The 27,886-nt window shown below is 41.3% G+C and overlaps 1 protein-coding gene across 2 annotated transcripts in view; it reads left to right on the forward strand.

Moving 5' to 3' along the window:
- LOC124595535 (general vesicular transport factor p115) overlaps positions 1–27,886 on the forward strand; it is a 213,011-nt gene that overhangs the window by 147,052 nt on the left and 38,073 nt on the right. For both annotated transcript variants that reach the window (XM_047134304.1, XM_047134303.1), the window contains exon 15: positions 13,161–13,277. In XM_047134304.1, coding sequence (XP_046990260.1) covers positions 13,161–13,277 — 117 coding nt within the window. The remainder of the gene's footprint in view (positions 1–13,160; positions 13,278–27,886) is intronic.

Below are 27,886 nucleotides of genomic sequence, written 5' to 3' on the forward strand. Positions count from 1 at the left end.
CCTGCAGACCTTGTCCACAAACAGATTTCCCGAGCAATACATTCCTCCCCATCCAACAACAATGTTCCTACCCCCAGACCACACAGAAGTATCCCCCTTGTCACCCAATATTATCCTGGCCTCGAAAACATCAACAAATTACTCCGCCAGGGATATGACTTTCTCAAGTCAACCCCTGAAATGAGATCATCCCTTGACAAAATTCTCCCCACACCACCCAGAGTTGCCTTTCGTCGCCCCCCTAACCTCCGTAACATCCTTGTTAAACCCTACAATATTCCCAGACTACCTTCTCTACCCAGCGGTTCCTACCCCTGTAACCGACCCCGCTGCAAAACCTGCCCCATGCATCCGCCCACAACCACCTACTCCAGCCCCGCTACTGGTAAAACATACACAATTCAAGGCAGGGCTACGTGTGAAACTACACATGTCATTTATCAACTGACATGCCTGCACTGCACAGCCTTTTACATCGGCATGACAACAACCAAACTGGCTGAGCGCATGAACGGACACAGACGAACTGTCCGCCTAGGAGATGCCCAATACCCAGTAGCGGAGCATGCCCTCCAGCATAATTCTAGGGACCTAGGAACCTGCTACACCGTATGTGCCATTTGGCTTCTCCCACCCAACACCAGTCCCTCTGAACTGCGGAGATGGGAACTTGCACTCCAACACATCCTTTCATCCCGCCATCCCCCTGGACTGAACCTACGTTAAACAACCTCACTCCCATTCACTTTTCAGTCTTCTCCTCTTTCCCTTTCCTCTTTAGCCATTCACGCATCTTTTCATCCTACATAGTTGTGTGTATCTTTATGCTATATACCTCTTTACTTCTGTATGCATCCTCTTTGGTTGAAGCTGGCACAGTACTTACAGTAGAATATCTTTGGCTTCCCTCTGACAACCATGCCTCCATCCTTGCTACCCTCCCTGTTTACCTTTCCCTGTTGCTTCATAACCTGGGTTGTGAGTAACTGAATCCACTTTCCCTTCTTCCCTTTTTTCCCCTCTCTCCTCCCTGATGAAGGAACAAAGTTCCGAAAGCTAGGAATGTAAATTTTCAGTTCTGTTTTATGTGTATCTATCGGCTGTACTGAGCTGAGGTAAGTACTGGCCAGCCCCTCTATCTCTTTGTTAGTATTTGTTTCACATCTTATATGAGATTTTCCATTAATCATTTAGAAGGAATAGGTGACACATTCCCAGATGTTATTCTCTCGTTAACTTTTCGATCTATAATTTCTTCAAATTGTTCCTCGAAACTACTTACATTTATGATATCAGAGTTTGTTACTTTCTCTTTGAAATTTCTTTCTACATTATCTGCTCGTGTACTGACACCTGTAATCTGCGATTGAATATCAGTGTTAATTCATTATTCTTATCTACACTCTCTTTCAAAGTATTCAATCCCTGCTTTACAGCATTAAACTTAACTTAGCACACATTTTCAAAAGCTCCTAACTTAGCATTAATTTCAGATTCCACATTATTACACCTGTCCTCAGTGTTAAATTCTAACCTTCTTGATAAATCTTGGAAATTGTCATTCCGTTTCTGACTAAGGTCAGTAAACATTTGATTTACATTAATGGTCAAGGAATTAGTCACTTCACTCTTTAAATCTATTTTTAAGTTCTCTGCTTCACTATCTAAGGCATCAAATTCGGTCTTTTGACTATTTAGAGTTTCCCTCTGAGCATTCAAAACTTCACTCTGGGTATTTAATTACGAATCTAATGAGTTTAACTTAAAGACTCTGAGCATTTAATTGAGAATGTACCAAACTTAGAGTCGCACTCTGAGCTTTGATTAAATTTAACAACTCAGCCCAGTCAAGTGTTTCTTTGCTAACTATAATTTCCATGCTTTTATATGCTTTAGCCGTAGTAAACATTTAAAACTAACTTTAAGTACTATAATTACACAATAAAAGTTCACTCAACAGTGTGTACCACTTCGTACTAAAGTAATAAAGTTTTGTTCCATGCTCACCTGGCGTAGAAGTCTCATTGTGTAGGTGAGCGGATGTAGAGCCAGCTAAGCACCGGTGAACAGCAGCTGGTGCTGGCGGCATCAGATGTAGGTTGGTTTCTGCGTCTGCGTCCTCGTCATGTGTGTGAGAGCTGTATACTCACCACAATGGAGCTTCTTGGTTGAAGTGTTCTACGCGTATTTCTTCTTAGACAAATGCGTCGTAATCTTCTTTGCTGTATTATAGTTGTGAATTTTCCATGTCTTCACCATTTTTCATTCAAATTTTGCTTTGTTGGATACTTGAACATATTCCAATGTCTCAGAGTAAATACCTTGTTGTGTTATGTTTGGTTGCTGGGGCAACACGTAACAACTTCTTCTCTAGTTTTTGACTTAAAATTCCCATTTTCTCGGGTCCTTTCATACAGGTTGCCAGATTCTAACATGTTGTGACCACTTTTTTAATAGATCTTCTCTTCTAACTTTGCTCTTTTAGCAACACCGTTGGTATATTTAACTTTCCAGCAGAATGAAATTCTTACTTTCCACATACATATATGACTTCCATTAAGTCACTCACTCCGTCCATCACCAGAAATAAATTTAATTACATTTATAAAAAGGCTGGCTTAATAACCATGACTCTATTTCACGTGAATCATAAAACGGGTCTTGCCTGTAACAAGGCTGGATTAAGAGTTTTTAAAATTACTTTTCCAACTGTTCTTCTTTCACATAACAATAGTCAATGACACAATAGACACAGAGCTGTATAAAAACTGCATGGCTCTTCCTCTAAAACATCTATGAATTGCCCGACAAGTATTTGTCGGTGCCGTTTGACCGCTGCGTCTACTTTCTTCCCGCGACTGATTTTAAACCTGCACAAACAAACATGTGACGTGCAGTAGGTAGGATTTTACCATCCCACACTTGTATCTAGAATATTGTGTGTTTGAGATGGTAGAAGGCTGAGTGGTTCTAGAATTTACACAGAAATTCTTGAATCACTATGATATGTCATAGTGATATACTGCAAGAACATAAGGAGCCATCTTATCTGTTGACAGTAGCAGATGAAGCTATCAAGCTGACAGCAATGGGCATATTCCTGTCAGCTGGATAGCCTCATCTGGTACTGTCAGACGATCAGATGGCTTCATATGTTATCTTATCATATTACTATGACATATATGTTACACTTTGCACCATTTCATTCTGCTGTTTAGCTAAAATGTATATATTGCAACCACAAGTTTTGAGTTTGGAATTTTAAACATGTTTGTGACAAAGAATCTTGCTTCAGTAGTCATAGATATTGCTTTCTATTAGGTGATACGAAGATTGCCATTTAACTGGCCAAAACTAGTAATTGATGTGTCCTTCTTTGTGATCGCACCAAATAAAAAGTTTTCCTCAAAAATTAATAATCACTTTTTTTCAATAGTTCGCAAGTTAAAATTTTATTGGCACGAGTGAATAAGCAGAACACTTGAGAGGTTGTGTTCTAAGACAACTTCACCACATGCAGCCACAGGAAATAAACAAAAATTAAACTGAATCAGTTATCACATCATTACAAGGTAAAAACTTCCATGGGTATAATGAAATTTCAAGTAGGGTTATGATGATGAGTGCACCCTATATTAATTCTGTACTCAGTCACCTCTACAATGTGTCTTCCACGTGTGCTCAGTTTCCTGACAGATTGAAATAATTGGTAGTGAAATCACGCTATAACAGTGGTGAAAGAAACAATGTAGACAATTATTGGCCAATTTCTTTGCTAGAAGTGTTTGCAGAATTTTTGAGAAAACAGTGTATAGGAGAGTAGTGGCACATATCAGTACACATAATTTGCCGTCAGACTCACAGCTTGACAAAACACAATGGATACAATTTCTGATGCAGAACTTCAGTAAAAGCAAAATTTTATTATCACAAGGTAGTCAGAAAGACGGTGAAGTCAACTATTTTAAATTCTTAGGAGCAGAGAGTAGATGGAAGGCTTTCTTGGAAATGTCAGGATCTTTTGGAGAAGTTGATTGCTGCTATCTTCACTGTATCTGACACTGAAACATGAAGACACATTTACCTTGCTTACTTTCATCTTGTATGGTATTATATTTTGGGACAACTCTCTGAACTCACCAAGAATGTTCTTAGGCCAGAAAAGGGCCGTCAGACTGTTCTGTGGTGTCAATTCATGAAATTCATGTAGACAGTTGTTCGGGTCTCTTGGCACTAACTGTGCCATCCCTGTACTATATTCCATTGTGGGATTTCGTGTCAGCAGTATTGACATTGACTCATTCGGAAGAAATGCAATTCATTAAGTGGGCCGTAGATGGAGAAAAAATATATATATGCTCCTGGATAACACTTCCTTAAGTGTTGTACGGAAAGGTGTGCACAATTCAGCAGTTTTCATTTTCAGCAGGCTGCCAGCAGAAGTGAAAAAACTTGAGTGATAAGCCCCAAGTACTCAAATCCAAGAGTTTTGCTTGTATTAAACTCCTATACTGTAGAAGATAGTTGATAATTTTTCTCTGTAACGTGTTATTTATTCATATGCTCTCTGTTTTTGTATTAATTTTTTTTTAATAAATTTTATAATCGGCATTGTATATTATGTATCTAGAGTACCTATGTCTCACTAAGCACCATGGAGCTTGATATATACGCTGGTCTCAAAAATTAAAGCAACAAACAGAAATTTTGCGAGGTTGCTTGTATTTTGCCACAAAACAGTATGAACAGGCGATGGTAATGTAGAAACAATGTGAAGAATACAGAATGTAACAAATTTCAACATGCATAATGCTAGGAAAAAAACTTCATTTTTTCCAACTTTTAATGGATTTACACACACATCCCAGCAACTGGTTAATGTGCTCAGTGTGGAGTGCGGCCACCTTTGGCAGCAACACAGGCCTTACAACAATGGGGTATGCTGTGAGTGATGTCATCAATCTTGTGCCGAGGCAATAATGCCCGTTCTTCCTGCAGAGCTGCTTGGAAGTCTTTGAGAGTGATTGGTGGATGCGGTCTTGATGCAAGCAGACATGCTCTATGGGATTTAAATCAGGAGAGTAAGCTGGCCACACCATGTGTGCAATATCTTCTGTTTCCCAGAAAACATCAACCACTCTTGCTCTATGAGGTCAAGTATCGTCATCCATCAATACAAAGTCTGTGCCAAAGGCACCTCATAACAATGGCACATGAGGTCCCAAGGTCTCGTCATGATACATGACAGCAATTAACCTGTACTGTTTCCTGAAGAGGTGTCTGAGTGGCCAACATAATCCCTGCTGACACCATTAGGGATCCTCCAAGACATTGATCTATCTCCACAGTGTTTGTTGGGTGCCGGAATTGTGTTCCACTTTCCCCCCTGGATGCGAATCTGTCGAGAATCACTCGCCAGACCAAATTGGGACTCGGGTGTAAGAATATTGGCCCCTTGTTTGACTGTCAAGGTGGCATGTTAATAACGCTGCTGTAGACATTCCTTTCTGTGAAGAAGTGCCAGAGGCACACATACAGCAGGTCTCTGACAATAAAGGCCACTGTACTGAAGCCTTCTGTAGACTGTTTGCCCCGATACAACACATCCAGTGGATGCTGTGAGGTCAAATGCCAGTTGCCATGCAGTACTAAGGCAGTACCGTCGTGCCCTTACAACCAAATAATGGTCCTCTCTTTCTGACGTCATACATGGTCGGCCGTGCCCTGGTCTTCGGGATACAGTTTTGACCTCTATAGATTGTCACCATGTCAACAGAAGATTCACATTAAGCCATTGCGCCAAATCAGTTTGGGACTGATCTGCTTCCATTCTTCCTACGGCCCTCCACCACAGAATGTCAGGTAGGTGTCTTCTCAGTGCCGTATTGCATTGTCTGTGACTGTACACAGCGATTGTGGGCGCTGGACTATTCGGCAACACTACCTTGTTTGATGTGTGCCCTGACATCGTCATTGGCGTGGTTGTCTGTTGACCGGAATGCCAGCTTTCATGTAGAACCCTATTGTACAGACATCTGTTGACAGTTTGTATGATTATATCATGAATTAGACACCAGACAGGAAAGTAGTGGTTTGTTGCTTTAATTTTGGACACCAAGGTAAATGAATTGACTGTGTTAAAGGCACATGTAGCAGTGTAAGTCACGCTCCTTTCAAAAGTAGCATTTGCATTCTACTGTCACAGCCGACTTCTTTTTTCATAAAAATTTTGTAAAAAAATATGTTTGTTGTTAGTGGTAAGGTTTGATTGTGGTTGTTGTCACAGATTGATAAATAACTGTGTGGATAAAATATGAATTATTTCAGTCATTAGTTTTAAGCTTTTTGAGCTGTTAATGACATTTTACAAACCATCTAGAAAGAAAAGAATATAAAGTTAATAGACAACTCAAAAGGAGGATAAGTTGCTCATACATAAGAAAAAGTTAAAAGGTCTAGAAGTAATGGTCACTTTCCTTACAGTCTTTGCCCTCAATACATAATTTTGTTGATTTCGGAAGGCAGCTTTCAGTATTTGGGTCAACTTAAATGTCAATAGCTTAAATAAAATCCTGACTGTCAGTTGAGTTGGCCCTTTACACCTCTCATACAGTCTGTAATTTAGATCAGCATCTTTAGCCATTTGACATTCATTGCTCGAAAAACACCTCCTCTAAACCCTTCTGTGCAATACATCTCCAGTTATTTATATCCATGTAGCTCTTTCATGATTTCTGTCTTCTAAACACATTTAGGTTGTCATCTCTGTCTTTCATCTCTCTTGAAACCCAGCAAAGCCCTGCATTGGTCCATTTACCACAGACTCCATGCCTAATTGCCATAAGTCTAAACTGTTAAAACAGACTGATTGTAAACTTTCTGTTTTAGACATGTAAAAATTTTTGATTTTTACTGAAAGCACTGCTGATTATTTTTACTCTTCTGTTTATGTCTCTTGCGTTCAGTCTTCAGCTGCACTAAATACAAAAAATCTTTAACTGGTTCTGAGAACTTTTTTGTTATTTTGTTCAGCTTTCTTTTCAATGTGTTGCTTATTTATTATTTTAATTGATTTTTCAGAACTGTTGTTAAACTTGCTCTATTCAGTTTCTCCATTCGTTGTTGAAATTATTCAGCACTAGAGGTAAACAAAGTGGTTTATTTGTGTTCCTTTAATATACAGGGGGAGAAAAATATTGTCATGAAATTTTAACCCTGGATAGCTGATGCCAGTAGGGACCAAAATTGCTGATGTTGTGTAGGTTGACAACACACAATTTTTAAACTAAGAAAACTTGGCACCATGCGCTCCAATTGGGGGCAGGATTGCCCTGTTACCAGATGTCTGGACAACGCATTACCATGAATGCTTTGCCTGGCAGAGATTGCGATGTATCCAAGGTGGCCCGCATGGTCATGCCACCCTTCCACTCGGGGGCCTGGGGGCAAATCTGCCGAGGTCCCGACACATCCATTGTAGTTTCATGATAAGACGTAACGGGAGCAAACCCATTGACAGAAGTTAGTTCATGTACAAAGTCTTTTACAAACTGTGTCGGCCCTCTCTGACAAGACACAATCTTGGTTATGTCGAATGGCATTTTGCCGAACTCTTTCAAGGATTCCTGGTTTTGCCCTGATGTGACTGGCAGTATGTTGAATGTGATCCATTAATTCCTGTTCGTTTCTAGGTGGTTCACGTCCAGGTGGGTGAACTAGAACCTGGAAGAACCCCCACAGGAAAACGTCCGACAGCGTGAGGTCTGGTGATCAGCGGGGCCACGTCCTATGAGCACCTCTACCAATTACTCAGCCATCGAAGAGTTTATTTAAATATCCGTGCACAGCACGGCTGTTAGCTGCAGATGTCCCATTATACTGCAACCACAAGTGTAGCCGTATGTCAGGGGAACATCTTCCAGCAGGCTGGGTGGAGTTTCTTACAAAAAGTGAAGGTAATTTGCCCCGGTAAGTCGGAGGTAGATGGACTGGCCCAATCAGATGGTCACCAACAGTGCCTGCCGAGATGTTGAGCAAAGATCATTCCTGGAGTCCGTGGACATACGTGATGTGAGGATTTCCCCATTGCCCAGTAATGTATGTTTCGAGTGTTGTCAAGGCCATACCGATGGAAGGTGCACTCGTCAGTAAACAACTCAATGGCAGGGAAGTCTGGATCTCGTGCAGCCTGTCGCAGAAACCACTGTCAAAACCTTAGCCTGTGTTCATAGTCTGCCGTAGGATGCAGGTCTTGGACAGGGTGGAAACTAAATAGATGCTGGCCATCATCCCTCAAAACCTCCCAGACTAACCAATGAATGACCCCCATGTTGTGTCCAACTGCTCGAGTACTTGTTGTAGGTGCTGCCTCGAAGCACTCAAAAACGGTCTCTTCAAATGCATCATCCCGTCATTTTTGAGGTCTTCCAGCATCACCATGATATCCCACTAATGAGCCTGTTTCCCAAAGTCGCTGGTGAATTGCTGTAAACTTTTGCAGGTGTGGTTGGAGTCTTGCTGGGTACCATTCCTCATACAACCGTTGAGCTTCATGAGCGTTACTGTCAGCTAGGTCATAAACAAAAACCATTTCTCATTGGTCTTCAAACGAATACCGTGCCACCATGCTTACTGTATGACTAAATTGCAGGTGGTGGTGTGTGTGTGTGTGTGTGTGTGTGTGTGCTCTGAAGCAAAGCTTACTTGTAAATGCCTCTGACATGAGGTGGGGACAAACAGCAAGACCTATTCAACACGTGGGCGTATCACGTTGGGGCAGTGACGGGGCAAGGGACGTTTGTATGTGTGAACCGACAACCATAGTGCTGCCCATCAACTGACAAACAGCAACAGGGCAATCCCATGGTCAATCAGAGCATGTGGCACCAAGTTTCCGTAGTTTCCTACTGGCATCAGCTATCGAGGGTTAAAATTTTGTGACAAAAATTTTCTCCACCCTGTATATTCCTTCTCCATTTCCCCGGTTTAGGGATCTTCCTCTAGGGATGCTGAGAATAGTTTTGGTGCTACAGAATCTCTCCTTTCAATGGTGAAGAAATCTTATTGAAGCTGTGGAACTGATGTATAAATTCTGCAGTGTCCAGACATAATGCCTTGTTTCTCAAGGGTTGCTGGAACAAATAGATTTTGTAGAAATCTAATCAGAACCTTTCCTCAAAATCTATGAACCATAGACAGAGTGGTAATTCCTGCTGATTGCTGAAAGCTGTCCTCAACCTGAAGGCTAGTATGAATGCCATGGTGATTCATTTTGCACAGTCCTTTTGATGGTGGTGTGCCCTTGCCTTTTGGGTGACAAACTCGGCTCTGGTTTCGAGTGGCTAACTGAAGTCATAAAGGCTGCCAGTGTTGCTTACGAGATGAAAGCAGAGCTCACCATTTCCAGCATAGTCGACAAGACCGATTGTGGACCTCTGGTACAGAGCTGAGTGGAGAGTCTGAATCAGAGGCTCAGATCGCTCAGCGACTGTGTAGGCTGCAGATTCCTCGACTTGCACTGTAGGGTGTTTGAGTTTCTGGTTCTGCTGAATAGGTCAGGAGTTCACTACGTGCAGGAGACAGCTACACAGGTAGCAGGGGGCATGTAGCATCAACTGGACTGTTTTTTAGGTTAGAGGGTCTCAGGAAAACTCAAAAAGGACTTATGTCTCAAAGGGTGCAGGCAAAACACAGGAAGAACATAAATACAGGAACCATTCGTATAATAGTTGTAAATTGTCACAGCTATGTTGGGAAAGTACCAGAGCTCCAAGGACTAATAGAAAGCACTGATGCTCAAATCGTTATAGGCACTAAAAGCTGGATAAAGTTGGAGATAAGTTCAGCCAAAATTTTTGTGAAGAACATAACGGTGTTCCAAAATGATAGGCTAAACACCGTTGGCGAAGTTTGTTGCCATTATAAGTAGTTTATCTTCTCACGAAGTTGAAGTAGTAGGCCCTGTGAGTTAGTATGGGCGGAGGTCATTCTTGGCAACTGGAATAAAATAGTAATTGAATCCTTTTACTGAGCTCCCAACTTGGATGATATAATTGCTGAAAGGTTCAAAGATATCTTGAGTTTAATTTCAAACAGGTATCCGACTCGTACAATTATAGTTGGTGGTGACTTTAATTTAGCTTCATTGTGTTGGCGAAAATACATGTTTAAATCTGGAGGTATGCATAAAACATCATCCAAAATAGCACTAAATGCATTTTGTAAAAATTGTTTCTTGCAGCTATTTCAGGAGCCCATGCAAATAGAAAACAGTTGTGAAAACACACTTCACCTCTAAGCAACAAATTATCCTAAGCTCCAAAATGGATACTGGGATTAGTGAACATAGGGTTGTCGTAGTGAGATTGAATATTGTAACCCTCAAATCCTCCAAAAATGAAGGAAAGATATACCTACTAAAAGCAGATAAAAATACACTTGTATGCCTCCCTGAGAGACGATCTCCACTCCTTCGAAATTAACGATGTAAATGTAGGCCAGATGTGGCTTGAATTTAAAGAAATAGTATCGACCGCAATTGAGAGATTTATAACAAATAAATTAACAAATGGAGCTGATCCTCCTTAATACAAAAAACAGGCCAGAACACTGTTGCAGAAACAGCAAAAAAAGCATGCCAAATTTAAATGAACACATATCTCAAAGATTGGCAATCTTTTACAGAAGCTCAAAATTTAGTGCAGACATCAATGTGAGTTGCTTATAATAGTTTCCACAATGAAACATTGCCTTGGAAACCTGGCAGAAAATCCAAAGAGATTCTGGTTGTACGGAAAGTATTTTAGCGGCAAGATGCAATCAATGCCTTCTTTATGCTATAGTGATGAAAATGCTATTGATGACAGCGCTGCCAAAGTAGAGTTATGAAAACCAAAAAAGACGAAGTAAATATTCCAGAATTTGAATCAAGAACAGTTGCCAGCGTGAACAGCTTAGAAGTAGATATCCTCAGAGTAGTGAAGCAACTTAAATCACTTAATAAAAACAAGTCTTCTGGCCCATAATGTGTTCCTTTCAGAGTAAGCTGATGCAGTAGCTCCATACTTTACAGTCATATACAACCTCTTGCTCATCAAAAGATCTGTACCCAAAGACTGGAAATTTCCACAACTCGCATCACTATCCAAGAAAGGTAGTAGAGTAATCCACTAAATTACAGGCCCATATCATTAATGTCGATATGCAGCAGGATTTTGGAACATATATTGTGTTTCAAACATTAAGAATTACCTCGAAGAGAATGGCCTATTGACACTTGGTCAACATGGACTTAGAAAACATCGTTATTTTGAAACCCAACTAGCTCTTTACTCACGCAAAGTTTTGAATATTATTGACAAGGGATTTCAAATTGATTCCGTATTTCTAGATTTGCAAAAGGCTTTGGACACTGTAACACACAAGCAACTTGAGGTGAACTTTCGTGCTTATGGAATATTGTCTCACTTAAGTGACTGGATTTGTGATTTCCTGTCGGAGAGGTCACAGTTCGTAGTAGTTGATGGAAAGTCATCGAGTAAAACAAAAATGATTTCTGACATTTCCCAAGGAAGTATTGTAGACCATCTGCTGTTCCTTATCTTTATAAACAGTATCTATATAAACGATTTAGGAGACAATCTGAGCAGCCATCTTAAGTAGTTTGCAGATATGCTGGCATTTGTCATCTTGTAAAGTCATTGGAAGATCAAAACAAATTGCAAAATGATTTAGAAAAGATACCTGTATCGTGCAAAAATTGACAATTAACCCCAAATACTGAAAGGTGCGAGATCACCCACATGAGTGCTAAAAGGAGTCTGATAAACTTTGGTTACGCAATAAATCAGTCTAATCTAAAGGCCGTAAATTCAACTAAAAACCTAGAAATTACAGTTGCAAACAATTTAAATCGGAAAGAACCCATAGAAAATGTTGTGGGGAAGGGAAACCAAGGACAGCGTTTTATTGGCGTTACACTTGGAAAATGTAACTGATCATTAAAGAGAGAGCCTACACTATGCTTGTCCATTCTCTTTTAGAGTACTGCTATGGACTTCTTGCCAGATAGAATTAATGGAGTATATCAAGAAATTTCAGAGCAGGGCAGCATATTTTGTATTATCATGAAATGGGGAGTGTGTGTCAATGACATGATACAGGATTTGGGATGGACATTTTTTGGTGCAGTAGAATCTTCTCAAGAAATTTCAATACCAACTTTCTCCTCCGAATACGAAAATATTTTGTTGATGCCAACCTGCATAGGGAGAAACAACCATCATAATGAAATAAGGGAAATCAGAGCTTGCATGGAAAGATATAGATGTTCGTTTTTTTCCACATGCTGTTCAAGCTTGGAATAATGGAGTGTTATTGTGATGGTGGTTTGATGAACCTTCTGCCTGGCACTTAAGTGTGATTTGCAGAGTATCCATGTAGATGTGGATTTGGATGTAGATGTAAAGACATATTTTAATGTGGATCTCGAATCATGTTGCTCCTTGGTATTTTTCACATTTACAAATCACTGCCGGAAGTGAAAAAAGTGATAAGTGAGAAAATGAAAATCCAAGACTGAGTGGGGAGTTAAGCTGCCAAGCCACACACTGTTACTCACTGCTATGTCTTATAATTCCATTTGTGACTTGGAACTCTGTCTACATTTAGTGTCAAATTTTTCATTTTCATGATTAAAATCAATCTTATGCATATGTCATGGACAATAATTTTACTGAATACTTCGTGCAATACAAGGACGATGCTGATCTGTAGACTTTTATGTAATGTACATGTTGGACCATTGTATTTAGGCCGGTATTACACTATCAAATTTCTTTGTCCAGTTTCTTTGTCCAGTTTCTTTGACAAAGAAATTTGATAGTGTAATACCAGCCTTAGAAAAAGAACCATTGAATGATTAAATAATCCTGGCTTTCATTAGATATCTAATTAATATTTTTGTAACCTGTGATTTATGTGTGCTGTCTATTGATTACTGTTTCTCAGGTGCCAGAGAAACCGAAGGCAATTCACAACACATTCATCTGTCTAAAGCTAGAATAAATTATGTGCTGGATACCAGTTCAACAGAGAAGTGTTGTGTGGCATTTAAATTTCTGGTCCATAGAAAGTTATTTGTACCTACGGTATTGTTACAGGAAGAGCAGCTCCATCGAAGAACAGCAGAAACAGTCTCACAAAATATGCATATGAATTCACAAGATTCTAGAGTGCAGAAGTCAACTGTTGAAGATGTTGAAACAGGGAATAGTGAGGTAACATAACCTTCATTGAATTTGAAGAAAAACGCAAATTCTTACCTGGTAATAAAATGTAACAATTGCTGTATTTTACACACTATAAGGCACACTTTTTTCCTTCAAAAATTGCTTGCAAAATTCAGGTACGTCTTATACTCAAAGTTAATATAAAAATTCCCAGTGTTTGATTTAAAATTCCCAACAGTTTTCAAAATAGCCGTACATTCAATGCACGGGGAAGCTATCTCGATCTGGCAACATTGGATTCAACTGGCAGCAGCAGTGCACTGATGCGATGAACATGAGTTGCAGGGATTCACAAACTTCCTAACACTGTTTCCCTCCTACCTTGCCATCACGAACCCTGTATAGCCTGTGGTACGTCATTGCAGTCTACGGTGCCAGTGAAGTTGAATTCAAAGTGATTTGTGTTATTGGTAACAGTACAATATTTTTGCTAGTAGCTAGTTTTGTAATGGAAAAAAAGGTACAGTATCCATATGCTGCAAGCTATAAATTAAAGGTAATAGCATAAGCAGAAGAATATAGAAACATAGCGGCTGAGTGGCATTTAGGCCCTCCACCAACAGATTTGTGATTGGTGAGCTAGTAAAGAGGAATTTAAAAAAATGAAAACTAAATGTGAAAATAGATGATTGAATGCAAAAACTAGAATGACAAACTTGAATGCCAAAACTAGATGATGACATACTGACATGGATTCAGGGACACCATCAAAATGGCATTGGAATTAATACAAAAATGATTCAAATACACGCTTGTAAGCTGGCGCTGCAGCGGAACTTAGGACTTCAAGGGTGGAGTTGGTTGGAGCTACAGGTTTATGAAGCATCATGGACTTGGTATGGCAACCAAACCCAAAATATCTTGGAAAATGCCTCAAGAGTATGAAGAGAAAATATTATGTTTCCATCACCCTATTATTCAACATCGGAAGAAAACCAGTGAGAAACTAAACCAAATAGCAAACATGGACAAAAATCCTCTGACATTTGAAGTGCTGAGTAACAGAACTATTGCCATGAAAGGTGCCAAAACTGTAACTATAAAAGCAAGTGGACATGAAAAAATGCACTACACTGTTCTCTTTTCATGTTGTGCTGATGGTACTCAATATAGTGATTGTTTTCAAGCACAAAATAATCCCAAAACCTTCTAAAATACCACTAGCTAATGTTGTTCACGTATGTGACAAGAGTTGGATGGATGAGGCTGGTATGAAATTGTGGATTAATAAGGTGTGGGATAGTAGGAAAGATGCTTTATTGAAGAAGAGTTCTCTTCTTGTGCTTGATCAGTTTAGTAGTCATTTGAAAAATTCTGCGAAGGAGAAAACTCACTGTTATTCTGGGAGGACTTACTTTACGATTGCAACCTTTATACATAAACCATTTAAAGTGTATACGAGAGAGAAATGGAAAAAATGGATGTGGATGAAACCCAACATGAATTCACGCCAAAGGGAGTTTAAAAATGGCTTACAATCAAACAAGTGCATCAGTGGATAAAACAGTCATGGTGAAAAGTGAGAGAAGAAATTATTGTTAAATCTTTCAAGAAGTTCAGTGTAATAATGCTCTCAATGGGAGTGAAGACCATTTTATATACAAAGAGGGTGGTGGTGGTGGTGGTGGTGGTTCAAATGACAATTTTCATGGATTTTAAAGGTCAGTTCAGACTTATAAACTAAGAATTTTTTTTAGTCTGGCTTTGCAATTTAATAATAAAAATTTACTTTAAAAAAAAAATTAAGGTTCATCTTGTAGTCCATAGTGCGTAAAATACGGTAGTGTTCCATATGATGCACAAACTCACAGTGATTGTATATTTTTTATACATTCTTTTACTGTTAAGAAAAATTTTAATGCTCATGCGGAGAATAAAGTTATGATTTCTGAATGCACCCTTTTCAACAGCTCAGGAACCCTAACTGTACTGTTTCATGTAAAGGACAGTTCATTATTTATGTTAAGGTATTCTGAGAAATTCACTATAGTAGAAAATAATGTAAAATAAAATAAAAATAATAAAAATCTCTATCTGATTCATTTAGGGTCAAAATTATACAGATCCAAAACCCAAGTACTTAAAGATAACGTACTAAAGGTCAGCAACAGACATTGAGTTTTTTATTGACATTTATTTTCACCTTGCAGTAACAATTTATGATGCTGACCACCTTCTCAGTGCACACATTACAACATAATCCATTGAAAGAGCTGTAGCCTAGGCTCAAAATCATTTGGCACATTTGTTGTACACACTGATAATGATAGATGTGTAATTGCTGCTCCATACTCCATGAAATGTCCATACTGAACTCTTGGGTGAGTGCATTTAATGGGAAAACTGAAGGGTGCTTCTTAAAATCCTTTTTCCTGCTCTCTCTCTCTCTCTCTTGAATGTCTTCGTTTCTCATAAGTTTCTGTCCAGGGCACTAAATTTATTCCCCTTAGGGTATGTACTGCAAACCTTTTCTGTGTACATTCATTTAGGTTTCTAGTCATTATTTCCCGTTCCAATGTACAGCCTTGGACATAGTATATGAGCACTGGCCAGCCAGCACAATGACTAAGACCAGGTTGTCCATGTAAGATGCCAGTAAAACTGGCCACTCCTCAGAATTCTAAGTCTAACCTAACCTGGAGGAAGTATTGTCTTCCACTCAAGCTGTAAAGTCCTATATTTGCTAGTGGTCTACATCATGCGTTGTAGATTCAAATTACTGAGTTAAAGATACCACTCATTTCTTTATTTTTTATGACATTTCAGCTGTCTGTTAATGGTATTGGTCACATATAATTTGCTTCACTTTCTAATCAATCAGCAATATCAAAACCTTCTGTGAAAGGTCTTGTAGCTTAATTAGGATCAGAATAGTCTATGCTCGAGTGTTTCCTCACACCACAGTAGCCCCGACCACTGGCCACCTGCCAATGGGCACCTTGGTGTGATCACAGTGTGGCGCACTTTGGCACATTTTTGCTCTAGCATTGTTAGCATAAAATTGTTTCTTACTGTAGTCCGATTTTCCAAACAAAATAGTTCTATAAATTGAATGTGCAGTGTGCAGTTAAACAAGATGCGTAGGTTGCTGCGAATATTTTTATCGAGAGTCAGTTTCTTATTTGAAGTTCTAGTATTTTTCGTGCAGTTACATATTGGAATTTGCATATTGAATCTTACAAAAATTGAATAAACATTAGAAAATATAGTTGAAAGTGGAAAAAGTCTAGTATTTGTGACGTATTGTTCTCTTTGGTTTTAAAAGAGGAATGCAGGCAGCAGAAGCAGCTCAAAACATTTGTAGCATTTGTGGGTGCGAGTGCTATCAGACAAATAGCTTCAGAAAAGGATTTTCTTCTTTCAAGAAAGATTGTTCTGACATGAATGATTTTCCACATTAAGGAAACCTTATAATAGGCGTGACTTTTGCACTGTGACTGTCCCTGGTGACTTGGCTTTAGCCATGAAAAGGGTCTGCCATGGGAAGTCTGTCTCGTCCACAGTACAGTTCCTGTAGCTGCATTGCCTGTGCCTTCTGTGGGTTCTACAGGTGTAGTTGCTGCTCATGCAGAACACGCCAGTCAGTTTGATGATCAAAATTCAGTTGGCCCTGCAAAATTCAGTTGGCCCTGCTGGTAGTGAATGTACCTACCTCTGAGGCCCACTGGTGCGCTATAACAAAGAGGGAGTGTGAAAGTGACAGGCAGTGTAGAAAATGCACCGTATAAGTTACAAGCAGCCCTTACATTACACCAAGCTTTGCTGTATGAGAACACTGTATCAGAATTTTCCGAAAACGTGTAGTTTACTGTGGCAACCCCCCAGGGGGCTCACATCTCTTTTGCGAATAAGTGCTTGGCTGCCATGGGGCCTCAGCCCTTAAATGCTACTTCCTTTTCTGTACTGCAAGTCTATTCTTATGCTTTTCTTTTTTCCTCCGCTTTTTTAGTGGATGGTTTCTTGGTTCTGATTGTGCTTTGATCTGGTTTGTGATTTTGGACAGTCATTTTCTTCCCTTCCGGCATTCTACAACTTTTCGTTCTTAACTATACGGTCCCCTTGTTTGGTTTGGCTTGATACTCTGTTCCAGGCGAATTTAACTTTCTTCCACTGGTGGCTACATGGCCCCCAACAGTCTCGCCAGATAGGAAAGATTATTATAATGCAGAGAGATAAGACCCCACAACGTTTCCTTCCGTGGCTACATTCTGGGAAGAGGGACAAGCCAGACACCTGGGTGCAAAAAGCTTCACCCAGTACTTGATGCGGATACTTTTACTGCGAAGAAACCATTATTTTTTGTCAAAAACATTGAAGATAAATTTGGCGAAGTTGAGTCTTTGGTAAAAATACAAAGTGGTTTGTTATTAATTAAAACTTCCTTTGCTGGCCAATCTGCAGCTCTTAGGGCATGTGATCGTCTAGGTGATATACCTTGACCATTGCTCCACACAAAACTTTGAACATGGTCCAAGGCATCATCTGTCACAGAGATTTTTGCCTTCCAAACAGATGAGGAGCTCTGGACTAATCTCCAATGGCGAGGCATACATTTTATGAGATGTGTGCGTTCAAAGGAAATGCCCTCCCAGATAAAGTTAAGTTCATGGTATGCAGGTGTGATATGAAACTGTATGTCACACCACCAGTGAGGTGCCTCAGATGTTTACACTTTGGGTGTATGTCATTCCTTACAGGGTAGTCCCAAAATGCGGCAGCTGTGGACAATCACTCCATGAAGGTAGCCCTTGTAAAAATCACCCTTTGTGTGTCAGCTGTGTGGAACACCACCCTCCACATTCACCGATTTGTCCAGTTTTTAAGAAAAAATGGAAGATCAAGGAATACAATCAATCGATTGTCTGCTGTATACTAAGGCATGGAACAAATTTGAACACCTTCATCGTGTGAATATGATTATCAATTACGCTAACATCATGATCATACCTCAAAATCTCGCACCACCCACCCTCCTCTCTTGTGGTACCTACAGTATCTTTTTTTGGGAACTTCCCACACCCAGCTGGAGCAGCAATCTCCTTCTTTGGTGTTTACTGGTGACAGGGCTCCATCTCAGGATCAGTCTCCTTGGCAACCCCTAGATCAGAGGCTCAATGCTAAACAATGGCTGAAGCAGCCCTGGCCATGTGGGTCCCAGGGCCATCTGCTCTTCATCTGTCCCCATAATCTATGCAGATAGCCCCTTGAATGAACCTTGCCCACCAAAGGCTACAAAGGGAGTCAGAGGTGGCGGCGGCAGCGGCTCCTCCTCCTCTGATGCCCCTGGAGGCGCCAGATTCCCCCATGTAGTTGGATTCTGAGACGATGTTTTTGATTGTAGTTCCATCCCCACTGTTGACAGGCAGTGTGGTGTGATTGGTCATCCAGGCCCCTTCATGCCTAACCTGGTCAACAGTCACATGATCATTCAGTGGATTTGCACTGCTGTCACCTGCCTGAACCACACTTCTGTGTATCCTCTCCTTATGCAGTTTGCATTTCTCTCCCACTAATGCACCACTGATGATCATTCTCCAATGCTCCGTGGGTATCGTGCATTCTGTCTGAACCGTGCAGGTCCTGAGAGGGTATCTAGAGAGGTCTGTACCTTGATTCATACAGATGGTGTCAGTGGATTCCCCTTCATACCTCATTGGAGATGCTGGTGCAAATGACCTCGGTGATTAATATTTGCATTGTTTACTTACCTCCAGACAGACCACTTACATTGAATTGACTACATTAATCCAACAATATCCCCCCCCCCCTTTTTTTTCCTACTTGGGTATTTCAACCCACACCAAACTTTTTGGGGGGAGTACCACATCGTCTGGTAGGGGATCTTCTAATTGACCTGTTTCTCTCAGACCATGATCTCTGCCTCCTCAAAGATGGTTCTTGTACCTACTTCAGTATGGCACATAGCACGTTTTCAGTTACCAATCTTATGCTCACTTCTTGTGGTTTCACTACATTGGTCACTACACTTCCACCTTTGTGATTTCCTTACCACTGCCTGACAGATTGACTATCACACCGGGCATTTAACAGAGCCAACTGGCCCTTGTATGCCTCTGCTATTACAGTTGCCACCTTTGTTGGATTGTATTAATGAGCTTGTGCGAGGCATCTCAGACCTGATCGTCCACACCACTGTAACTGCTGTTCCCCTTCCTATAGGTCCCTCACACCATTGGCCAGTGTTGTGGTGGACCAAAGACATTTACAATAGCTGTTCAGGATTGTCGCTGAGTCCAGCAGTGATTCAAATTACATTCTTTGCTGACCAGCTTCATCACTTTTATGTGACTCTGGGCTAAGACTCACTAACTAGTGAAACACAGTAAGGAGGAATGCTGGGAGCACAATGTCTCCTCCCTGGGGATGTATGCATCTTCATCTCAGGTGTGGACCAAGCTCCTTGGTCTTGTCCAACCGGGTGGTCTTTTTACCAATTTGTTGGTTCTCGTGGGACACCTTGTGACCCACTTTGCAACAGCATCAGTGTCCTCTTCCTATCTGGCTACCTTTCTATTTTCTAAGATCCCCCCCCCCCCCCCCACACACACACACACACACACACACACACACACACACACACACACACACACATTGTTTCACTCCTCACCAAGCAGAATACTTTAATAAATGTTTCACTGACTAGGGACTACTTCAGGCCATTGCCTTGTCCCACAATATAGCACCAATTCTCAATCAGATGATCCAACACGTGAAAGTTCCCCAAAAGCAACATCTCAGGGCATCCAACAGGTGATTTCACCTCACAATGCCGTAATACCACAGTTGTCCCAGTCCTTCAGCTAGGCAAGAACTCAGTGTCCCTCGACAGTTACTGGTCGATTATCCTGACCAACGTACACTGTAAGCTGCTAGAAATGATAGGTGCCTGGACATTATGCTGGGCTCTCGAATATCAGAGCCTTTTGTCCCTCTATCAGTGTGGTTTCCTGGATGGACAATCCACAACTGACCATCTGAGGCTTTTTCTAAACATCAACACCTTATCTCTCTCTCTCTCTCTCTCTCTCTCTCTCTCTCTCTCTCTCTCTCTCTCTCTCCCTCCCCCCCCCCTCCCCCTCCCGCCCCCCTCTCTCTTTTTTGATCTGCATGAAGTGTATGACACCACTTGACATCATCACATTTTACTGACCCTCCATGACTGTGGCTTATGAGGCCCCCTGTCGATTTCTATTCAGCATTATCTTATCCCTATGGTTGTTCCAGTGTAGAGTTGATGCTCCACTCAACTCCTCACAGGTCCAGGAGAACTGCATCCCACAGGGCTCTGTGCTGAGTGCCACCCTCTTCCTTATCACCAGCAGTGGGCTAGTGACCCCGCTGCTGGTCACCCCTGTGTTGTTACATCGACAATTTTTGCATTTGGTACAGCTCCCACTCAGTAAATGTTGCTCAGCAGCAGCTCCTTGATGCCATCTGGCATCTCTCTATGTGGGCTGTTTCCCATGGCTTCTAATACTCTCCTTCAAAAATGCAGATCACACATTTCTGCCATGATACCATGGCCCATACTGACCTGAAACTGTACTTAGATACCCAGCACCTAGAGATTGAAGCAAAGTCCCGTTTCCTGGGCCTTCTTTTCAATAAAAAAGCTGACTTGGCTGCCCCATATTCATCACCTGAAGACTAACTGCATGTGGAAGCTTAATGCTCTCTGCTTCCTCGCCCACATAGGAATGTGGATTGTGCTACTCTTATCCATATTTAACGGACCCTGATTTTGTCTTTACTGGACTACGGTTGCCAGGATTGTGGCTCAGCAAGCTCCTGTGATGTAATAAAATAAAAGTGATGATGTTATTCAATGGAAAAGTTGGAATTTGAGATTTAATTTACTGTTTTATCAATCACAATTGGCGTAAGAGTTATGGATTGACCATTGTCATAAGATATTGCATAATGAAATGTGAATAGTCTTTACTTGCAGTTTCGCATGGCTTGAGGCAGCCACAGCTAACATGCTATTGATTAAGAAATTGCATTATCGTCTTTCTGATTAATGAACCATGGACCTTGCCGTTGGTGGGGAGGCTTACGTGCCTCAGCGATACAGATGGCCGTACCATAGGTACAACCACAACGGAGGGGTATCTGTTGAGAGGCCAGACAAACGTGTGGTTCCTGAAGAGGGACAGCAGCCTTTTACAGTAGTTGCAGGGGCAACAGTCTGGATGATTGACTGATCTGGCCTTGTAACAATAACCAAAACGGCCTTGCTGTGCTGGTACTGCGAACGGCTGAAAGCAAGGGGAAACTAAAGCCGTAATTTTTCCCGAGGGCATGCAGCTTTACTGTATGGTTAAATGATGATGGAGTCCTCTTGGGTAAAATATTCCGGAGGTAAAATAGTCCCCCATTCTGGTCTCCGGGCAGGGATTACTCAAGAGGACGTTGTTATCAGGAGAAATAAAACTGGCATTGCACAGATCGGAGCGTGGAATGTCAGATCCCTTAATCGGGCAGGTAGGTTAGAAACTTTAAAAAGGGAAATGGCTAGGTTAAAGTTAGATATAGTGGGAATTGGTGAAGTTCAGTGGCAGGAGGAACAAGACTTTTGGTCAGGTGAATACAGGGTTATAAATACAAAATCAAATAGAGGTAATGCAGGAGTAGGTTTAATAATGAATAAAAAATAGGCGTGCGGGTAAGCTACTACAAACAGCATAGTGAACGCATTATTGTGGCCAAGATAGACACGAAGCCCACGCCTACTGCAGTAGTACTAGTTTATATGCCAACTAGCTCTGCAGATGACGAAGAAATTGAAGAAATGTATGATGAGATAAAAGAAATTATTGAGGTTGTGAAGGGAGACGAAAATTTAATAGTCATGGGTGACTGGAATGCGAGAGTAGGAAAAGGGAGAGAAGGAAACATAGTAGGTGACTATGGATTGGGGCTAAGAAATGAAAGAGGAAGCCGTCTGTTAGAATTTTGCACAGAGCATAACTTAATCATAGCTAACACTTGGTTAAAGAGTCATAAAAGAAGATTGTATACGTGGAAGAATCCTGGAGATACTAAAAGGTATCAGATAGATTATAAAATGGTATGACAGTGATTTAGGAACCAGGTTTTAAATTGTAGGACATTTCCAGGGGCAGATGTGGACTCTGACCACAATCTATTGGTTATGAACTGTAGATTAAAACTGAAGAAATTGCAAAAAGGTGGGAATTTAAGGAGATGGGACCTGGATAAACTGACTAAACCAGAGGTTGTACAGAGTTTCAGGGACAGCATAAGGGAACAATTGACAGGAATGGGGGAAAGAAATACAGTAGAAGAAGAATGGGTAGCTCTGAGGGATGAATTAGTGAAGGCAGCAGACGATCAAGTAGGTAAAAAGACGAGGGCTAATAGAAATCCTTGGGTAACAGAAGAGATACTGAATTTAATTGATGAAAGGAGAAAATACAAAAATGCATTAAACGAAGCAGGCAAAAAGGAATACAAACGTCTCAAAAATGAGATCGACAGGAAGTGCAAAATGGCTAAGCAGGGATGGCTAGAGGACAAATGTAAGGATGTAGAGGCTTATCTCACTAGGGGTAAGATAGATACTGCCTACAGGAAAATATCAAGAGCTCAGATGGAAACCCAGTTCTAACCAAAGAAGGGAAAGCAGAAAGATGGAAGGAGTATATAGAGGGTCTACACAAGGGCGATGTACTTGAGGACAATATTATAGAAATGGAAGAGAATGTAAATGAGAGATACGATATTGCGTGAAGAGTTTGACAGAGCACTGAAAGACCTGAGCCGAAACAAGGCCCCGGGAGTAGACAACATTCCATTAGAACTACTGACGGCCTTGGGTCAGCCAGTCTGACAAAACTCTACCATCTGGTGAGGAAGATGTATGAGACAGGCGAAGTACCCTCAGACTATTTGTATGGAGTGTAGCCATGTATGGAAGTGAAACATGGACGATAAATAGTTTGGACAAGAAGAGAATAGAAGCTTTCGAAATGTGGTGCTACAGAAGAATGCTGAAGATTAGATGGGTAGATCACATAACTAATGAGGAGGTATTGAATAGAATTGGGGAGAAGAGGAATTTGTGGCACAACTTGACGAGAAGAAGGAACCGGTTGGTAGGACATGTTCTGAGGCATCAAGGGATCACAAATTTAGCATTGGAAGGCAGCATGGAGGGTAAAAATCGTAGAGGGAGACTAAGAGATGAATACGCTAAGCAGATTCAGAAGGATGTAGGTTGCAGTTGGTACTGGGAGATGATGAAACTTGCACAGGATAGGGTAGCATGGAGAGCTGCATCAAACCAGTCTTAGGACTGAAGACCACAACAACAACAACAACAACAACAACATGATTGTAGATACGATCATACCCGGTTGTGGAGTTATTGTTATGACAAAACAATTTCCTAAGGGACCAGGAAGTTCTTAAGGGTGTAAAAACAACTGTAACATCACACAAAAAGGGAAATTTAACATTAAAGCTGATAAAAAATAAATGGCGTGTGACTAGGGCCTCCCGTCGGGTAGACCGTTTGCTGGGTGCTAATCTTTTGATTTGACACCACTTCGGCGACTTGCGCGTCGAATTAAAGCTGATGCAAAAAGACGATAAAACATTTTTTCTTTTTAAAAATGTGACAGGCGCATTGGACTGCTGATCTTGGTGTCTGTAATCTTAGCAGAATGCACAATTAAAATGAAAATAATATTGAGGAGATGATAGGAAAGAGCACTGCTAAATGATTCAGTATTTCCAGAACAAATATTTATTGTAATTGAAACATATATCGTACCTTATGCTTAGTACAGGGTGGCGCAGATGGATCGGGTGGTTTTGAAGTGGACTGTACGTCTGGAGGGGGGGGAGCCAGGTGTTCGGCGACTTCGTCCTGTGGTGGGGGGGGACGGGAAGTTTCAGTTGCAGGCTGGCAGTCAGTCGCGATGGCTACGTGGTCCGTTGAGCATCGTGTTTTCGCAGTGGAAGAGTTCATACGCAATAACGAGTCAATTGTTGTAACGAGTCAATTGTTGCTGTGACGCGTGCCTTTCGCCGGCGTTTCAACATCCCACCTCGCGGTAGTGTTCCTAAGCGAGATACGATATTGAGTTGGGTGCATAATTTCCGCACTACTGGTTCATGTGCTCCAAAATGGACGCCTAGACCGCCAACAATAACAACGCCTGAGAACGTGGAGCGTGTGAGACGCGATGTCACTGCGAGCCCACGTCGATCAACGAGACGTCGTGCTCAAGCTCTTGGAATGTCACGTCGGAGCCTTCAAAGGATTCTTAACGAAGAACTGAAATTCCACCCCTATAAAATCCTGTTGGTACAGAAGATTCTCCCAACAGACCATCTTCAAAGGCTTCAGTTTAGCCAACAGATGTTGGAGTTATTGGAAGATGTAAACCTGATTATCATGATGTCTGACGAGGCTCACTTTCACATTAACGGATACGTAAACAAGCAAAATTGCCGTTACTGGGCCGACACTAACCCAAGAGATCTACACCAACGGCCTCTCCATAGTGACAAAGTGACGGTTTGGTGTGGGGTTTCTAAGGTAGGGATAATTGGTCCTTACTTTTTTGAAAATGAAAGGGAGCAGGCGGTTACTGTTAATTCGCAACGTTATGTGAACATGATTGAAGATTTTCTTCTCCCACAACTTGAAGAGAACAATTACGACATGGGCAATATGTGGTTCCAACAAGATGGGGCAACTGCACATACCGCTAGGATATCAATGCAAGCTGTACGCACTCTGTTCCCTGGCCGTTTGATTTCCCGTAATGGAGATGTCCATTGGCCCCCTCGCTCGCCGGACCTCACGGTATGTGACTTTTTCTTATGGGGCTATTTAAAAGCAAGGGTCTCCATGAACAAACCCCGGACCATTCAGGAGTTGAAGGCAGCAATTCACACCGAAATCACATCAATTCCTGGTGATGTGCTTGAGCGGGCAATGCGGAACGTTAAGGACCGACTCCAAGAATGCGTCGCTCGAGAAGGAGGGCATTTGATGGATGTAATTTTTAAAAACTAACATTACTATTTTTTTGTTAATAAACTTCCATTGTAACTACACGTTTTGCACTTTATTTCAATCCAATACCTTTACAATTGACAGTTTGACAAGTATTTTAAAACCACCCGATCCATCTGCGCCACCCTGTACAACAATGGCGGTAGATTTTTATTTCCGTTTCATGTCCATTGAGCGCTCTTTTATATAGCCATTGTCTTCTTGAGTCGCCCATGCGTCGTCACGATAAGTTATAACAGTTCTTCTTTTTACGCTTCACTCAAACTTAGACGGAACATGTTTTTATACATTTAGTAAAAATTAGATCAGACTGCCACAAATCCGCACATATCGTATATCGATCCGTATTCTTCTCAGTTTATATTGCCGCTCAAAGACAACGAATTACATTATTTAGGAAATTCCACCGTTGCTATGCAATGCCTTATTATACATTAATCATTCTTTACAAACAAGTATTCACCTTCTGGCTGAAAGTGTTAACTATTTGCTGTTTTAATGAAGCCAAAAATAGCAAATATCACACTCCTTTAGCTTTGTGCTTGTTTAGAGTTGATGCACCATTGTGGCGTGCATCTAGCCACTGGAGCCTTTTGGACTATTCCCATGGACAGTCTCCTTATCAAAGTGGGGACCTTCCCTCTTCAGATTTGATGGTACAAGCTTTTGGTCTCCTATGCAATCACCATCCAAGAATTCCCTGAGCATCCTATGTATTCCATTCTCTTTGCATATGAAGGGCGTTGTCATCCCGATACCCACAATGAGGTGGAATTACCAGTTTGAATTTGACTTGCTCCCCTCAGTGAAGATTTCCATTTCCCCTCCGTGGACTGAGCTCCCTGTGTTTTCTCGTGCACTACCCATTGTATGATGCACAGGCCACAGATTAGGATTAATCTCTTGCAAGGTCCTAAAGTCTCACTCACCTCCATGGCCTTTTGGCATCTTTTATGTCCAGTTCTTCAAGAGTTTGAGGGAGTTACCATCTTTTACACAGACAGCTGTAAAACTGTGGATCAAACTGGGTATGCTTTTACATATCCTGCTGGTATGGAATGTCATTCACTGCCGGGAACATGTGTTTACGGCAGAGCTGACAGCCATTAGCAGAAACTTCCATTTTACTAAACGGTCCTCCCTTGAGTATATGTACTGACTCAATGAGCAGTCTCCAGCCTATTGTCCAAAGCTACACTTTCCACCCTTTGTTCTCTCAGAATTTTGTCATGGTGCCCGCTGTCTCTGGGTCCCAAGTCTTGTTTGGATCCCAGGGAATGAACTGGCCAACTGTTTGGCTGGAATAACATGTACTTATGCCCCGTTCACTTTGCTGATCGCAGTTGCAGATTTGCATGTGCATGTCAGATCTTTGCCCAATTGGAAATGGAAAATCATCTGGTGGATTACTGCCCCATCTAATAAACTCCGCACAGTGAAGAGACTACTGCAGTGTGGCGCTCTTCCTCCTGCTTCTCCCAGAAAGAATATACAGTCCTATGTCATCTCCACATTGCTCATTGAAAGTTAACCCATACTTGTAGTTGTGAAGCCTTACAAATAGTAGCTCATATGTTGATGGAATGGCTCCTCCTTTTGGCCTTCTATCGTAAGTCTGGTCTTCCAGACTCACTGTCTCTAATATTGGTGGACAATTCATGGATGGTTGACATGACTGTCAGATTCCTCCGTGAAAGTGATTTTTATTCTCTACCTCTGGAGCATGGGCAGGGTGGTTAGGGATGGTGTGTCTCCCACTGTATGCTTGGTCTGGGGGTTTCCCGATTGTACCTCCTTGACCGAGCTATTCTTTCATCCCTCTTTTACGCTGTTATAATTGTTTTTAAATTTGATTTGCCTCCTTTCTGCCACACCAAATTTTCTGTTCTTTATGTCACACACTGTTGAATATTGGGCACTCTTGATTGTAATGGATCAGAGGTGGGACAGCTGTGGGTGGGACATTTGTCTCACAAGCAGAGCCCCTAGGGACATCCACCTGCTGACTTCTATATTTCCATCATCTTGCTTTTATTATTGACAGTACAAAAGATGTCGATTACATTTTAAGCCTTCTTGCTTTTACTGTTATGAATCTCCCGACTAGATCAAGAAATGTTCTCGGTGGACATCTCTGTTTCTGCATGCACCATTCGTGGTTTGAGGGACTGATGACCTTGTTGTTCGATCCCTTAGCACCACCCTCCCCTCCTCACCTGCAAATCAACCGACCATGGGCAACTGCAACACACTAAAAATGAAATGTATGTATAACTTGCATTCTACAATGTATTGAACAATTATTACTATGCAGCAGTACAATATGAACAAAGACCACATGCACAGTAGCAGGTACAAACCACACTGGGTGGGTACAGTGTACAGTATGAACAAAGACCACAAACTCAGCTGAATGACGTGTAAACAAATTTCAGTGGGCATGGGACATTAAGTGATCGGTAAATGATGTGCGTAATATCCTAGTCAGTGCCTCCAAAAATGCAGGAGATTTGAATGAATGTAT

This window comes from Schistocerca americana, chromosome 2 (assembly GCF_021461395.2).
Source record: "Schistocerca americana isolate TAMUIC-IGC-003095 chromosome 2, iqSchAmer2.1, whole genome shotgun sequence".
In the NCBI taxonomy this organism is placed as follows: Eukaryota; Metazoa; Arthropoda; class Insecta; order Orthoptera; family Acrididae; genus Schistocerca; species Schistocerca americana.